The sequence below is a fragment of the Schistocerca nitens genome, chromosome 1 (assembly GCF_023898315.1).
Source record: "Schistocerca nitens isolate TAMUIC-IGC-003100 chromosome 1, iqSchNite1.1, whole genome shotgun sequence".
NCBI classification, from domain to species: Eukaryota; Metazoa; Arthropoda; class Insecta; order Orthoptera; family Acrididae; genus Schistocerca; species Schistocerca nitens.
Window position 1 is genome coordinate 140,306,526 of NC_064614.1, and position 16,864 is coordinate 140,323,389.

At 39.8% G+C, this 16,864-nt stretch overlaps 1 protein-coding gene across 1 annotated transcript in view; it reads right to left on the reverse strand.

The window, feature by feature from the left end:
- Nucleotides 1–873: 873 nt before the first annotated feature.
- LOC126243368 (alcohol dehydrogenase class-3) overlaps nucleotides 874–16,864 on the reverse strand; it is a 34,574-nt gene continuing 18,583 nt past the window's right edge. The window contains exons 4-8 of the mRNA XM_049948159.1: nucleotides 13,860–13,982; nucleotides 12,640–12,856; nucleotides 10,646–10,912; nucleotides 1,560–1,698; nucleotides 874–1,079 (exon numbers count right to left, since the gene is read on the reverse strand). Of these exons, the coding sequence (XP_049804116.1) occupies nucleotides 1,055–1,079; nucleotides 1,560–1,698; nucleotides 10,646–10,912; nucleotides 12,640–12,856; nucleotides 13,860–13,982 (771 nt within the window). The 3' untranslated portion in view covers nucleotides 874–1,054. The remainder of the gene's footprint in view (nucleotides 1,080–1,559; nucleotides 1,699–10,645; nucleotides 10,913–12,639; nucleotides 12,857–13,859; nucleotides 13,983–16,864) is intronic.

A 16,864-nucleotide genomic window follows, 5' to 3' on the forward strand; every position in this document is an offset into this window, starting at 1 on the left:
CCCGTGGACAACTGGTCAAGAGGCATTCCACAGCTGAGAGAGCAATGGTATGGTATGCTGGTGATTGGGAGTCATGAGGAATGTACATGCCTGAAACCACCAGGAGGAGTTGCCATCAAATGGTAAGTGGGGGTTCACCAGCCTTGGCGCAGACTGGTTATGGGGCCGGTCCTGTAAGGACCCATGGCCACCCTGATGCCCTCATGGCATACAGCATCAACTATCTTCTGGTAAGGTCTCCCTTACCTGTACACTGTGTAACCACAGTTCATCCATGACTGCACAGAGGCCCTATAAAACTGGAGCAGACACATCCTGTCCACTCCCTAGGACATGTGGCTAAGATACATCTATATGTTCAGTGCCTTCTACACATTTTTGCGTGAAAAATAAAGGTTCAGAAATCTGACAGCATCTTTGAAAGGGAGAATAGTGTCCCACATATGCAAGTCAGGTGAAAAACACACACACACACACACACACACACACACACACACACACACACACACACAGACAGAGAGAGAGAGAGAGAGAGAGAGAGAGAGAGAGAGAGAGAGAGAGAGAGACCCCATTTCTGACTTCAGATAGTGGTGTGAACTCAACTCCTCGGGGGAATAATATACTGTACTAAAACAATCACTAATTATATCAAGTAGTTCAACCATCACACAATCGTATAAAAACTGACCTGTGAAATTATAACATGTGCCCTCTATCACACAATTACTGTTTACCTTTTCAGTACAAAATATTTGAGCTTAAAATAGGAACGAATTTTTTTATTTTTATTTTTTTTTTTTAAATTCAGCCACCACTGTATGAAATTCAGCAAACATTGCGTGCATTTACATCTGACATTAAATACGTAATCAATTAAATGAATATCTTTATTTGGCTTCTTTGTATCACAAAATTGTAAACAAGTACATGCAAGTGTTATAAAAGTAAATGCAATATCCAATATGACACCAATACATTTGGAAGCACATTTAACTGAGTAATAACAATCTCTTCCACGAGACGCAGCACCAGGAGGTATTCACAATCTTAGTCTTCAGAATTCAACAACAGTTCGAATGCTGGAAACAGAATTACATCTCTATAAGAACAGTTCCCTAGATTGTCAAGAAACAAGGTAATGAAAGAAAGAGAGAGAGAGAGAGAGAGAGAGAGAGAGAGAGAGAGAGAGAGAAAATGTCACTTTAAATTGAACAAAATTAATAAAATTTTAAAATTAGTGACTGCTCACAATGACACACATTCACATTCACAGATAACCATCTACAGTTTTTATTTGCAGCATGAAGAAAATGTTTAATATTCACAGGAGTGTAAAGTACTAGTTACTTATAGTTTTATTTGATTGAACACACTAAGGACAACCTGGAGGAAACACTGTACACTTAACACTCTCAACGACAATGAAATGAAACTACTGAAAAACTATGGTTTAATATTACATTCTAGTCAATGATCATAATATTGCACCAATAGAGCTTGACAAAAGCATTCTACTTAGTAGTGAATACTGTGAAAAGCAGAGATTAACAGCCTCTTACCTCTTTCCAGCATGTAAAAGATCAAACGCTTCATTGATTTTTTCAAATGGCAAGTTATGAGTAACAAATTCATCAAGCATAATTTTCTTGGCCAGATAGTCTTCAACAAGTTTAGGCACACTGTCCCTGCTCTTAAATCCTGTGAAATAAAAATGAGCTGCTTAAAAACCTACATAAAAGAATCACTGTCCAAACATGTCAAACTGACTAAAAAGACTGGAAAACAAACTAGTGTACATACTACAATATGTAGAAATGATCTTTTTAATTTTACTGACATTGGCAGCCCAAAACAGACAGTATATATGTTAACAAAATTCTTATTGCTAACAAAATTTGTTAATCTGGTCAATCACCAGTAAAGTTTCTTTTATTACTCTTCAATTTTCCCTGCACTTGTAATAAAAGGAACCAACAAATACATAAAGCGTTTGGGTGAAAATGGTTTGGTATTTGGTGTGCCACCAAATGTGACAACAGATTAATTATATGCTTCCTGGAGACCAGATAGCATTCACACAAGACAACTGCTCAAAAATCCTGAAGCCGCCAAACTCGGTGTAAATACAACGCAGAGATTTGGTTGACTCTGCTAAAAACCCAAGACCACATCATCATCATTCTGTCAGACTGAAAAAATCTCCAAAATTATAACAGAAGATTATTCAATATTATTCACCATATGAACCAGTCAAGTAGCACTGCCTTCTTCACTCACATTTTAAAAAATTTCATTTTTTACAGGGGCATTAACAGTTGCCTTCTCTAATAGAAAAATAGCTTACGACTCTTTCGTCACTGGGTTTTTCTTCACTATGACCCGTAGACTATTCCTAATGCCTGAATGGTGAATGGCAACTTTTATTAGTGAATATATTTTAATAGCAGTTACTTGTTCACACCGGAATAAATGTTTTCCACTATGTATCTCCGTTCTGACACCACGAGCGATTTCTGCACCGGTACCTCATTCCACTGGCTCTGGAAGCACCAGTTGGCCAACTGCATCTGCTAACCAGCGTGTGAACTAACAGCTTGTTCCTTACTCTGCCCGTACTGCAGCACTAATACAATCATTTCATATATGTGAAATAGCAAAACTGGAAATAACGGAAAATTAGCTACTATCTGGGGAGGGGGGGGGGGGGAGGTACCTTACAAGTTGCTTCTCTTTTCTCCCAAGGTCTTTTAATCTTCCTATAGGTGGTATCTGTCTCCCCCCCTCCCTATACAGGCTTCTATAGATTTGCATTTGTGTTTCAGGCATTCCTGCTTAGCCAGTCTGCACTTACTGCCTAGCTTATCAGAACATTTTAATTATGGTCCAAGTCCATATATGCCCTGGATATGTTTTAACAGTTTACAACCTGGTTTCAAAATCAGTCTTACAGTTATGTAGTCTATTTGGAATTATCATGTGTCTCCAGATCTCTACCACATATGCAGTCTACTTTCATTATTTTAAACTAATATTAGTGATGATTAAATTATGACACGTGAAAAGTTTGACCTGGTGGGTCCCTCTCATTCCTTTCCCACAGTCCTTGTCTTCCCACTACTTTTCCTTCTCTTCCTACTATCTAATTCCAGTCACCAATCACAAATTTTTCCTCCCTCTTATCTATCGGAAAATTTCCTTGATCTCACCAGACAGTCCTTCAATCCCATGATCTGCGGGACTAGGTTGCATCCAAACTTGTACTAATGTGGAACGTGTTGGCTTCATCTACACGACTCGTCTCCAATTCACAATTAAATGCCTGACATAGGGTCCACTGAACCACCTTCAAGCTATTTTTTTCATTGTTCCACTTCCTAATAGTGCGTAGGAAAAATGAACAATTAAATATTTTTAAATCTATTTGTGCGAGCTACGATTTCTGTTACTTCATCATGATGATCATTTCTCCCTATGTAGTGGGTGGATGACAACAGAATATTACTGCAATCAGAGGAGAAAGTTGGTGTTTGAAATTTCAGATGCAATGAAAAGCACTTTCATTTTAATGATTGCCACACCAATTCAAGTATCATGTCTGTGGCACTCCATCCTCTATTTCACGATAATACAAAATGAGCTGCCCTTCTTTGAACTTTTTGGTGTTGTCCACATGTTCATCGGATGTGGATCCCACACCGCAAAGCAATTCCCCACGAGAGGTGGCAAGCAGTCTCCTTAGTAGATCTGTTGTACTTGCTGAGTCTTCTGACAATAAATCACAGTCTTTGGTTTGCTTGGCCCACAACATTATCTGTGTGATCATTCCAATTTAAGTTATTCATCATTGTAATTGCTAAGTATTTCATTGATAATATAATGCCACTGCTTGGTGAGTGTAATTTTTATCTATCCATTTACATTACGTTATCAATAATTATGAAGTATTCAGTTTACGGCTTTAGATCTGTGTTATTTATCACTTAACTGAAATTTAGCCAATTTCTTGTGGTACTCATGTGGACGACTTCACACTTTTCATTACTGAAAATGAACTGTCACTTTTCACACAATAAAGATATCTTGTCTAAATCACTTTGCAATCTGTTTTGATCCTCTGAAGACTGTAAAAGATGGTAAGTGACAGCATCATCTGCAAACAATCTAACGGAGCTGCTAAGATTGTCTCCTATTGTAGCGGTGCTCGCCTTTTTTTCTTCGTCGATCTTTTGTTGTACTCGGAGTTTATTTACTGCGTTGCTACACTGGTTGCAAAATGGGGTTTGTAACTTGGACGCTGACTATGGTAAATAATGTAGCCCACAGATGCACAGTTGTGTTTCACAGTCTTACTTTCACTTTTCACAACCCCTAACATTACACAGTTAACAAATGGCCAGCACACTATTGATTAACATTCGACAAGGCTCATTAATAGGTTGTAGGTGAACATCCACATACTGCTACAATAGTTTCCGGTTGAACATCTACAAGTAGTAAAACCTAACCACAAAGTTCACGGTTCTTGAAGAATAATCGGGTACATATTGAGCAGACACTGGCATTGCTTTAACACACAGCCTAATTGTGTAACACTTATTTCAGTGTTAAGGTGATGCATTGTTGTCATTCCAACCAACACAGGTTTCTCGTCAAACTCTGCCGTGGACTGACTTGGGACCAAAATCCGGGTCCTTATATATCCTCAAAATAATAGGTACTGAACTTACACATTGTTTTAAGTTTAATTTACAGAAATTAAAACTTAACTCGTTAAATTAAATAACTACATCGAAACATTTTATCTTTTTAACAGTTTCTTCTACAACAGGGGTTAAGTTGAATTATTTGTTTAAATGATGAAATCAACAAATACAGTTACATAAACAATACTTTTGACAAAATTTAATTACTTTGGAATTAATTAAGGTCTGGCTTTGCTAACATGTTTTCAAAGAGCCAAATAAATACTTTAAGAATACTATTAGTTGTTCCTCCAAATGTTTATAACTAGTACAGAATTTAATTTGTTTATACGTCAACAATGGAATTTAAGTTATGGAACAATTATTGATTTCACCCTATTACGAAAAATACTAACTATGCATTACTGAAATAAATTAGAAAATCAATTACATATGTAAAACTAGGCACAAAATTAGATCTGGTGTTATATCCTTTAAAACTATGGGCCAACCTTTCTCTTATGAAAATGCAGATTACACTCACGTATGTTAATGGTAATTAATTCAAAAATGAAAAAAACTAATTACGCAGACGGCAAGACAAGAGGGGAAGTAAAAATATCCTAGCCTGTTTTGTCACACTGTGTCGTTTATGTAGATCAGGATCAGGAGAGTGCCTATAGCACTTCCTTTGGGAATACCAGAGATCTGTTTACTAATTACTTTCCATCAATTACTACAAACTGTGATCTTCTACATCTACATTTATACTCCGCAAGCCACCCAACGGTGTGTGGCGGAGGGCACTTTACTTGCCACTGTCATTACCTCCCTTTCCTGTTCCAGTCGCGTATGGTTCGCGGGAAGAACGACTGTCTGAAAGCCTCCGTGTGCACTCTAATCTCTCTAATTTTACATTCGTGATCTCCTCGGGAGGTATAAGTAGGGGGAAGCAATATATTCGATACCTCATCCAGAAATGCACCCTCTCGAAACCTGGCGAGCAAGCTACACCGCGATGCAGAGCGCCTCTCTTGCAGAGTCTGCCACTTGAGTGTATTAAACATCTCCGTAACGCTATCAAGGTTAGCGAATAACCCTGTGACGAAACGTGCCGCTCTTCTTTGGATCTTCTCTATCTCCTCCGTCAACCCGATCTGGTACGGATCCCACACTGATGAGCAATACTCAAGTATAGGTCGAACGAGTGTTTTGTAAGCCACCTCCTTTGTTGATGGACTACATTTTCTAAGGACTCTCTCAATGAATCTCAACCTGGTACCCAACTTACCAACAATTAATTTTATATGATCATTCCACATCAAATCGTTCCGCACGCATACTCCCAGATATTTTACGGAAGTAACTGCTACCAGTGTTTGTTCCGCTATCATATAATCATACAATAAAGGATCCTTCTTTCTATGTATTCGCAATACATTACATTTGTCTATGTTAAGGGTCAGTTGCCACTCCCTGCACCAAGTGCCTATCCGCTGCAGATCTTCCTGCATTTCACTACAATTTTCTAATGCTGCAACTTCTCTGTATACCACAGCATCATCCGCGAAAAGCCACATGGAACTTCCGACACTATCTACTAGGTCATTTATATATATTGTGAAAAGCAATGGTCCCATAACACTCCCCTGTGGCACGCCAGAGGTTACTTTAACGCCTGTAGACGTCTCTCCATTGATAACAAGATGCTGTGTTCTGTTTGCTAAAAATATAGGTCTGTAGTTTTGCGCATCTGCTCGACGACCCTTCTTGAAGACTGGGACTACCTGTGCTCTTTTCCAATCATATGGAACCTTCCGTTCCTCTAGAGACTTGCAGTACACGGCTGTTAGAAGGGGGGCTAGTTCTTTCGCGTACTCGAATTGGTATCCCGTCAGGTCCAGTGGACTTTCCTCTGTTGAGTGATTCCAGTTGCTTTTCTATTCCTTGGACACTTATTTCGATGTCAGCCATTTTTTCGTTTGTGTGAGGATTTAGAGAAGGAACTGCAGTGCGGTCTTCCTCTGTGAAACAGCTTTGGAAAAAGGTGTTTAGTATTTCAGCTTTACGCGTGTCATCCTCTGTTTCAATGCCATCATCATCCCGGAGTGTCTGGATATGCTGTTTCGAGCCACTTACTGATTTAACGTAAGGCCAGAACTTCCTAGGATTTTCTGTCAAGTCGGTACATAGAATTTTACTTTCGAATTCACTGAACGCTTCACGCATAGCCCTCCTTACGCTAACTTTGACATTGTTTAGCTTCTGTTTATCTGAGAGGTTTTGGCTGCGTTTAAACTTGGAGTGAAGCTCTCTTTGCTTTCACAGTAGTTTCCTAACTTTGTTGTTGTACCACGGTGGGTTTTTCCCATCCCTCACAGTTTTACTCGGCACATACCTGTCTAAAACGCATTTTACAATTGCCTTGAACTTTTTCCATAAACACTCAACATTGTCAGTGTCGGAACAGAAATTTTTGTTTTGATCTGTTAGATAGTCTGAAATCTGCCTTCTATTACTCTTGCTAAACAGATAAACCTTCCTCCCTTTTTTTATATTCCTAATAACTTCCATATTCAGGGATGCTGCAACGGCCTTATGATCACTGATTCCCTGTTCTGCACATACAGAGTCGAAAAGTTCGGGTCTGTTTGTTATCAGTAGGTCCAAGATGTTATCTCCACGAGTCGGTTCTCTGTTTAATTGCTCGAGGTAATTTTCGGATAGTGCACTCAGTATAATGTCACTCGATGCTCTGTCCCTACCACCCATCCAAAACATCTGAGTGTCCCAGTCTATATCTGGTAAATTAAAATCTCCACCTAAGACTATAACATGCTGAGAAAATTTATGTGAAATGTATTCCAAATTTTCTCTCAGTTGTTCTGCCACTAATGCTGCTGAGTCGGGAGGTTGGTAAAAGGAGCCAATTATTAACCTAGCTCGGTTGTTGAGTGTAACCTCCACTCATAATAATTCACAGGAACTATCCACTTCTACTTCACTACAGGATAAACTACTACTAACAGCGACGAACACTCCACCACCGGTTGCATTCAATCTATCCTTTCTAAACACCGTCTGTACCTTTGTAAAAATTTCGGCAGAATTTATCTCTAGCTTCAGCCAGCTTTCTGTACCTATAACTATTTCAGCTTCGGTGCTTTCTATCAGCGCTTGAAGTTCCGGTACTTTACCAACGCAGCTTCGACAGTTTACAATGACAATACCGATTGCTGCTTGGTCCCCGCATGTCCTGACTTTGCCCCGCACCCGTTGAGGCTGTTGCCCTTTCTGTACTTGCCCAAGGCCATCTAACCTAAAAAACCGCCCAGCCCACGCCACACAACCCCTGCTACCCGTGTAGCCGCTTGTTGCGTGTAGTGGACTCCTGACCTATCCAGTGGAACCCGAAACCCCACCACCCTATGGCGCAAGTCGAGGAATCTGCAGCCCACACGGTCGCAGAACCGTCTCAGCCTCTGATTCAGACCCTCCACTCGGCTCTGTACCAAAGGTCCGCAGTCAGTCCTGTCGACGATGCTGCAGATGGTGAGCTCTGCTTTCATCCTGCTAGCGAGACTGGCAGTCTTCACCAAATCAGATAGCCGCCGGAAGCCAGAGAGGATTTCCTCCGATCCATAGCGACACACATCATTGGTGTCGACATGAGCGACCACCTGCAGATGGGTGCACCCTGTACCCTTCATGGCATCCGGAAGGACCCTTTCCACATCTGGAATGACTCCCCCCGGTATGCACACGGAGTGCACATTGGTTTTCTTCCCCTCTCTTGCTGCCATATCCCTAAGGGGCCCCATTACGCGCCTGACGTTGGAGCTCCCAACTACCAGTAAGCCCACCCTCTGCGACCGCCCGGATCTTGCAGACTGAGGGGCAACCTCTGGAACAGGACAAGCAGCCATGTCAGGCCGAAGATCAGTATCAGCCCGAGACAGAGCCTGAAACCGGTTCGTCAGACAAAACTGGAGAGACCTTCCGTTCAGCCCTCTGGAATGTCTTTCGCCCCCTGCCACACCTTGAGACGACCTCCCACTCTACCACAGGTGAGGGATCAGCCTCAATGCGGGCAGTATCCGGGGCAACCACAGTCTTAGTCCGATCGGGGGATGCGTGGGACGAGCTGGCCGTCCCTGACAAACCCCCATCCGGACCCCCACAGTGATGCCCATTGGCAACAGCCTCAAGCTGTGTGACCGAAGCCAACACTGCCTGAAGCTGGGCGCCAAGGGATGCCAACTCAGCCTGCATCCGAACACAGCAGTTGCAGTCCCTATCCATGCTAAAAACTGTTGTGCAAAGAACGTCTGAACTAATCTACAGAGGGCGCAAACAAATCGACACAAAATTTAAACGGTTATTAAAATAGAAGATTGCCTAGTAAATGCAGTAATGCTGCTACTTGCGCACTGCTGACACACTGCTCGGTGGCGGAAGGAGACTACGCGATTTTACACTATTCAGGTACTAAAACGCGATGCTACAACTCTCAAATACTATAATACGCCAGAAATTTATGAATTAAACAATGCAAGTACCAAAAACATGCAAAGAAATTAAGAATTAAATTATGTAACAAATGAGTGAGCTAGGAGTATACGACTTCCTGCTGCAGCTGCTTATCCAACGGCGGCAGGGACAGGAGCTCGTGCATCCAGTCGCACAACTGAGGCGATACTCCATCGGCATGCAAACTGATTACGACTTGCCTGTTGGAAACAGTATCTAAAACTGTTCTGGATTTCTGAAAGTATGGAATCAATCTGACATCTCCTGTCGACAGCACTCATTATTTCATGTGAATGAAGACATAGTTGTGTTTCACATGAACAATATTTTATGAATGCATTCTTACTATTTGTCAATAAATTGTTTTCTTCGAGATAATTTGTAATGAATGAAAACAGTATATGTTCCAAAAATCCTACTGCAAATCAGTGTTATGATATGGATCTGTAATTCAGTTGAGTACTCCTTTTCCATTCTTGGGTATTGGTAGGAGTTGTGGAAGTTTCCAGTCTTTAGTTGCAGATCTTTCTCTGAGCAGGCAGTATGGAGCAATTTAATCTTCATACTCTGAAAAGGAACCTGACTACTATATAATCTGGACTAGAGGTCTTGCCTTTGAAAAGGAATTTAAGCTGTTTCGCTACAATGAGGACATGAACTTCTAAGTTACTCATGCCGGCAGTTGTTCTCTGTTTGAATGCTGAAATATTTACTTCATTTTCTCTGAAGGACTTTCAGAATACCATGTTTAGTAACTCTGCTTTAGTGGCACTGTTACCAGTGACATCACTGTTATCTCGCAGTGAAGGTACGGACAGTGTCTTGACACTGGTGTACTTCACTTATCAGAATCTCTCTGGATTTTCTGCCATCTGTAGTTTCCTCCTTGCTTTCAGCCACTCTCAATAACAGCATAACATGGCCATGCTGGCTAAGGTTACAAGGATAGATCAGTTAATTATGCAGACTGTTTCCCTTGCAACTAGTGAAAAGGCTGCTTCCACTCTTCAGGACAACTCTCCACACATACCCTTCCATTGTGGTTGCACTTATGGCACAGCTTTCTGTATCCTTGAGGCATGGAAATAACCCCACATTGGCAAGGATCAGAATTACTGGAGTGAAAGTTGCACAGATGCAGGCAATATAATTAAAAAGTGAACCATTACTTCCAGTACATGATTAGTATACACTTATTCTGAGATATTACATATGCATATACTGGGAACATTTCATAGATAACAGATTTTTTGTCAGATATACAACCAATGACTGACACACACACACACACACACACACACACACACACACACACACACACACACACAAACGTGGAGTCGGGGAGGTGGAATGTATTGTGTGAGAGACATATGGGCAATTTTTAAATCTTTAAATCGTGTTTTGGAAAACAACAATTATGGTGAAAGAATTACCTCCAAATGCAGTTCCTTTCCAGGTGCGGCCAGTTACAAGCTGGAATGGCCGTGTGCTTATTTCCTTTCCCGCTGCAGCAACACCAACAATGGTTGAGACTCCCCAACCTTTGTGACACGATTCAAGAGCAGCACGCATCAAATCAACATTACCAACACATTCAAATGTGTAATCCAATCCTCCATCTGTCATTTCAATCAGCACCTCTTGGATTGGTTTCTCATGTTCTTTCGGATTCACAAATTCTGTGCAACCAAATTTCTTTGCTAAAAGGAAAATTGAAGACTTTATTAGAAAAGTAAGAAAAATAGAATCAAGTCTTTAAAGGGTTAATTACTATGGCAGAGACGAATCTCAGCTGAGCAGCTACAGCACCTTCAATGACACTTAAGCAGGAAGTTGAGTTCTTAATAGCACAAGCCTTGAGAAAAGTAAATTAGCACTTCCAGTGAATACACAATATGTAACTTTCCACAGATAATTATGTGAAAAAGAAAAAAAAAAATGCTGTCAGTTTTGAAATGGAAGTGACAATTATGCCACTATATCTAACATAATTTTCATCAAAAATTTAAGTGAGAATAATATTTTTATTTAAAAATGGAATCTAACATCAGTTTTGAAACACTGTATCACATCCTTCAACTACACTTTTGATAGATAAGAAAACTTTGAAGCATTTTCCCTCCTTGGTTAATGCTTTCACAAACTTTAACCAACAGCAGCAAGAAATGTAGAAGTCACAAACACTGAGAGTCCACTTTTACACTTTTTTATTTTCAAACTATTTTCTGAGGGCTACAACACTTCTTTAAGTGGTACCCATGACTTACCCAGATCAAATTTATTTTCAAAGTATGGTCCTCTGATGATTTTTAACGACAAATTCACTACCAATGTGACAACCAACCAGTACAATTTTAAAACTACAATTAACCACAGTACTTAACACATGTATTACAAGATAGTAAAGTGAGGCTATGCAATAAACAGCTGTAAATAAAGAAAATGAGCTGAAGAGCTTATCATAACAGTTATCTTATATCCTAATCAGTACTAACACTGCCACTGAAAATTCAAGTTCATACCAGTTTAAATACATGTAACTGAAATCTTTAAAAAGTACTCTTTAAAATATTAATTTTCAGTGTGCGAAAAACTGCAGGTGACAACTTTTTGTATCATATTAGGACAGAGCACCCTAAAAACTGGAAGTACACTTGAGAAACATTTTTGTTGTTGATAGCCTGTGCTATCTTTCTGTAGTTCTAATGGGAACGTAGTAAAGGAACGTAATACTATGTTTCACACACCTACATACAAACTAGATTTCAATACTTGTATGGTATTAACTTATAGAGATGGTGCAAATTATTTCCGTCACAAACTTTTTGTGAACACTTATATATAATGGATTGAACTGAACTTTGTTGAAACACTGTGCTCTTAGCATTTATCATTTCAGTTAAGACTTGCCAGGTCATCAATTTTCCAACTCAGAATAATTACAATATTATGAAAAGGATAAATTACTCACCATATAGCAGAGATGCTGGGTCACAGAGATAGGCATACTGTCAAACAAGTAAGGTTTTGGCCTAAATGGCCTTCATCGGAATGCAAAACAAACACACACACACACACACACACACACACACACACACACACACACACACACACACCTTTTTGGCTGAAAGCTTACTTGTTTGAGTCTTGATACTCAGCATCTCTGCTAAACGGTTAATAATTATCTATCCTTTTCATGATATTGTAGTAACTCCATCCTGGTTTTTCCACTGTTCAATTTCCCAGCTATTTATCTAATGAGAGTAGTACTTTTAGGTCATCTATACTGACAAACAAAATGGGCAACAATTTCAAAACTCATTTCCTTGGACACAGTTTTTATAGTCTACAAACAAAACAGCTGTAGCAATATATCAGGTGTGGCAATGAGTTCAGACAAGTTTCAGAGTAAGCAAACTTCACATACCAATTTCAAACTTTGATGGGTTTATATCAATGCCAATAATTCTTTTCGCACCAGCAGCACGACAGCCCATGGCGACTGCAAGCCCCACGGCCCCCAGGCCCCAGATAGCACAGTTTGAGCCAGCAGTGACGCCAGCAGTGTTAAGTGCAGCACCGTATCCAGTCGGCACTCCGCAGCCAAGAAGGCAGATTTTATCCATTGGAGCAGATGTGTTTACCTGCAGCATGAGTGAGCAGTCCATGTCAAGTTACGTAACACAACTTACCAATGCAAGGAGGAAATTCTTGGCACATCACCAACGACTGTTTTGTAGGTGCATACAGTTATTTTCAACAGGACCTCATTTAGAGCAATACACTTTGCCCAATGTATTTCAGTCAGTAGATGCCATCCCTGGAAAGAGCAGACTCACCTGCACATCAACTTTGGAGACACTGTTATTAGCAGTAATCTCTCCATGACAAGTTTACAACAGCTGACTATTCTAGTTTATCCATTTGAATGAAATACACTTTGCACGACTACTTGAAATATCCTATAAACAACAGTATTACACACATTAAGTTGACACTTTAGTTTATTGAAGGAGCAAAATGTATCAACACAGAACAAATTTCATCAATACAAATGCAATATCTGTGCTGCACCAAGAATTATTCACCTTATCCTTAGACACAAAAAGTCTCTACAATGGTATTACAGCCCTGATGAGGCACAACAAACTAACTGAAAAGGATAAAGTGTATGCTTTCAGAAATAGCATACCATGGTCAGTGGACCAGTGCATGACACTGTTTCGGAGATTGTTGGCAAGTAAGTGATATTTGGAATTCTTTCACTGCTACAGTTTCAGATTTATTTTTTTGTGTTGTTGTAAAATTGGCATGAAGTGTGGTAAATCTGAATGTTGCAATAGGTGTGAAATTGGCATTTGAAAATTGTGAGTTGGTGATTGTCTGGGGTGACTGTAGCAAGAGGAATAATGAAACACTATGAAGTTCTGTCATTAAGCTGTACCTTATGCATGTGAGAAGAGTGTCACTGACATGAGGACTACCTGTGCTCTCCAGGAAAATTAGAAATGTTGTATGTGTAATTCTAGATTTTTCCCACCATAAACAGATAAAAACTTCAGGGTTTCAAATTTTAACAAATGGCATTGCAACAAATATTTTAATGGCCAAAACATACAGATGTTACCATAATCATATAAACAATACCTTGGCAATAGATATTTCTGCCACTACAGTATATTCACTGAATGTTGAGCATCCCATGAAATGGAACAGAGGTTTCCCATTGCAAGTGAATCGTGTTGTTCCATCTGGCATTAAACCTTTTCCCTGAAAAAAGGAAATATAATTAGCACAGAAACTGAAGAAATAAAACAATTAAGTCAATCTCACCCTCACTTACTTAGCCCCCCCCCTTTTTTCAAACACACACACACACACACACACACACACACGTCACTAGTAGGGGAGGGGGCAGAACACCTCAGGAGTTTTAAAGTACTACACAAGTGCCATCAGTCAAACAACCAATGCTTCAGAAAGACTGATTTGAATCACTGTACTTCAAAATGTATTCTGCTGAACTGCACTACAATATTCTATTATGCATGTCCTGAAAAATCGCCATCTGAGACTGAAAATGTTAACAGAAGACCACAGAAATACAGCAACAAAAAAAAGGCACAGTGTTCGTGACATGCCACACAATCAGAAAAGATGACACCAATGTCAGTACAGTTTCACATACATCACTGAGCAAGAAACCAGATGATAAATCATCAAGACTGCATCTGAAGTACAGTATTCCAGTTTTCACCACATTTGAAGTTGTTAATTATTTATTATGATGTTCCACAGTGCACAATTGCAATAGAAAATAACCTTGTGCATCTCTAACAAAATGCCAATAAAACTTTAGGTTTTCTTTACGATCAACCCACAACACCTCAGTCACGTGAATACAAGACAAGATCATATACTAGGAATAATTAAAAAAAGTACGCTAATACTAAAAAAGTAATGCAGAGTGTGTTTACTATACTTATGTTATTTACAGCAAGTTCATCCAAAATGTTTTGAGGATGCACCCACAAAAATGACCACACAACCACTTGATGTTGCTGCAGAACATTGCACCTGCAATTGAACTGACACTGATCACCCAATCTTGCACCTTCCAATTTACATCTGTTGTGCAACGACAACATAATATTTAGAAGCCACTTTTCAAACATTCTGAGAAACCCATGAGAAAATGAAGGCTGTTTATTATAATGGGCCTCACGTACCAGCTGCGCCTGGAAAGTTCGGTGAATGGTCCCGTATGTTAAGAACCATGCAGGTTATGATGAGATGCTCATGCATTTGCTCTGAGAGACATAGCAGCAAGTACCTCCTAACACACAAATCAATGAAGTGAAGCAGTGGTGCATGCTGCAACCAAGCTAGCGGAGTCAATGTGAGAACTTGTGTCATAGCAAAGATGGAGCAACGCACTAACATGAAGCTTTGCTTAAAATTAGGGGAAACGGCAATGGACTCACGTAATGTTAGTACAAAGGATACAGTCTTAACGTATGAGTAAAATGTATGTGAGTGATTTTAAATACCTTAGAGAATGAAAGGAGTGTGTTGAGAATGAGCCATGTTTGGGTCGACTATTAATAAGCACAGTCCCAGACAACATCTAATGAATGCGATGGATGCCTGCAGATGATGGCAGCTGCTGGTGAGAATGATAACAGAAGAGTTGGAGATAAGCAAGGACAGTGTTTGCACTATAGATCAGGAACATTTGAAAGGGTGGAAGATCTGCATCTGGGTGGTACCACACACAATGACAGGTGAGCAACATTTCATCTAGATGTCTTACCAGAATCCGCAGTTGATGGAAAACATCATTACAGGATATGAGACATTGTGCTAACAACACAATCCGGAGACCAAGCAACAGTCAGAGGTATGGTGTTCACCTTCCTCACCTTTTTTTAAAAAAAAGTTGACTGACAAAATCCAAGATTTAAAAGATGTTGCTCATCTTTTTTGACAGCAAGAGCTTGTACCATAAAGAATTTCTAACTGGAGGTCAAACGCCCACAGACGTTTGGTAACAGCTACTGCAAAGCATCCAGGGGGTTCAAGAACTGTACCAGAGTGGACAGCCGAATTTCCTCCACAACACCTGTCCCCACACTGTTCTCCATGCTCAACTTTCTTGCTCAACACAAGATGACAAACAACCTCATTTGCCAGATCTGGTACTGGAAAGACTTCTTTTTGTTTCTCCATCTTAAATTAGGCCTGAAAGACTTACACTCTGCAGATGTTGTGGATATCCAACAACATGCGGCACTGGTGCTTCGAGCGATTCCACATGAATCATTTGCTGTCAGTTTCCAAAAGCTTTACAACCAATGTCGGATGTGTGTTGTAGCTGATGGTGATTACTTTGAAGGGCTCTAAAGGTATTTTGTTTGTAACTCTTGTTTTCTTTATTTTCCGAGACGATTCATCGAATTTTTAAGGCACATGTTGCATGTAGAACAATTGTAGCGAATTTGAGATGAAATGTGTGAAAAGCAAGCACTTACAAGGAAATTTAACTACAAACACGACAGCACTACTGGGGGGGGGGAAAAAAAAAAAAAAAAAAAAAAAAAAAAAAAAAGAAAGAAAGAAAAAAGAAAAAAAATTGCCCCCAGACTTCACGATGCAAGTTTTCTAATGAAATCTGCACACCTACCATTGTTTCATTTTATCTTTCTTATCTCTTTGAATACTGTGACCTTCTGCTTGGGTCCAACTACAATCCGTTTGCCTGGCTGTACAACCTGGTCATTTCCATTTCATTTTAGTTATTTAGTTCCCTCGGCCAGTATTTTGTTTTTAAATTTCCATCGTGCAACTTTCCACTGCCCACTGAGCAGCCCTAAGTTTCAGCAATCTGTATATTAAAAGTACACAGCTATCTGGATGTAGCGTGGGAAGCAGAACAGTTGCTACACTGACTCGTGCACCAGAACAGAGTGCTTATAGCTGCAATATTGAAAAAGCCACACTGCTTCTCAGTTGCCTGCAACAGCTGTTAAAAATGAGAAATGCAATTAAAAAACCTACCAAATTTAAAATGTGTTCTGCAGTAGTCTTTAGCAGCAAAAACCTCAAAGCTGTTGGTATTAATTGTGTAATTTCTCCTGTATACAAACCAAATA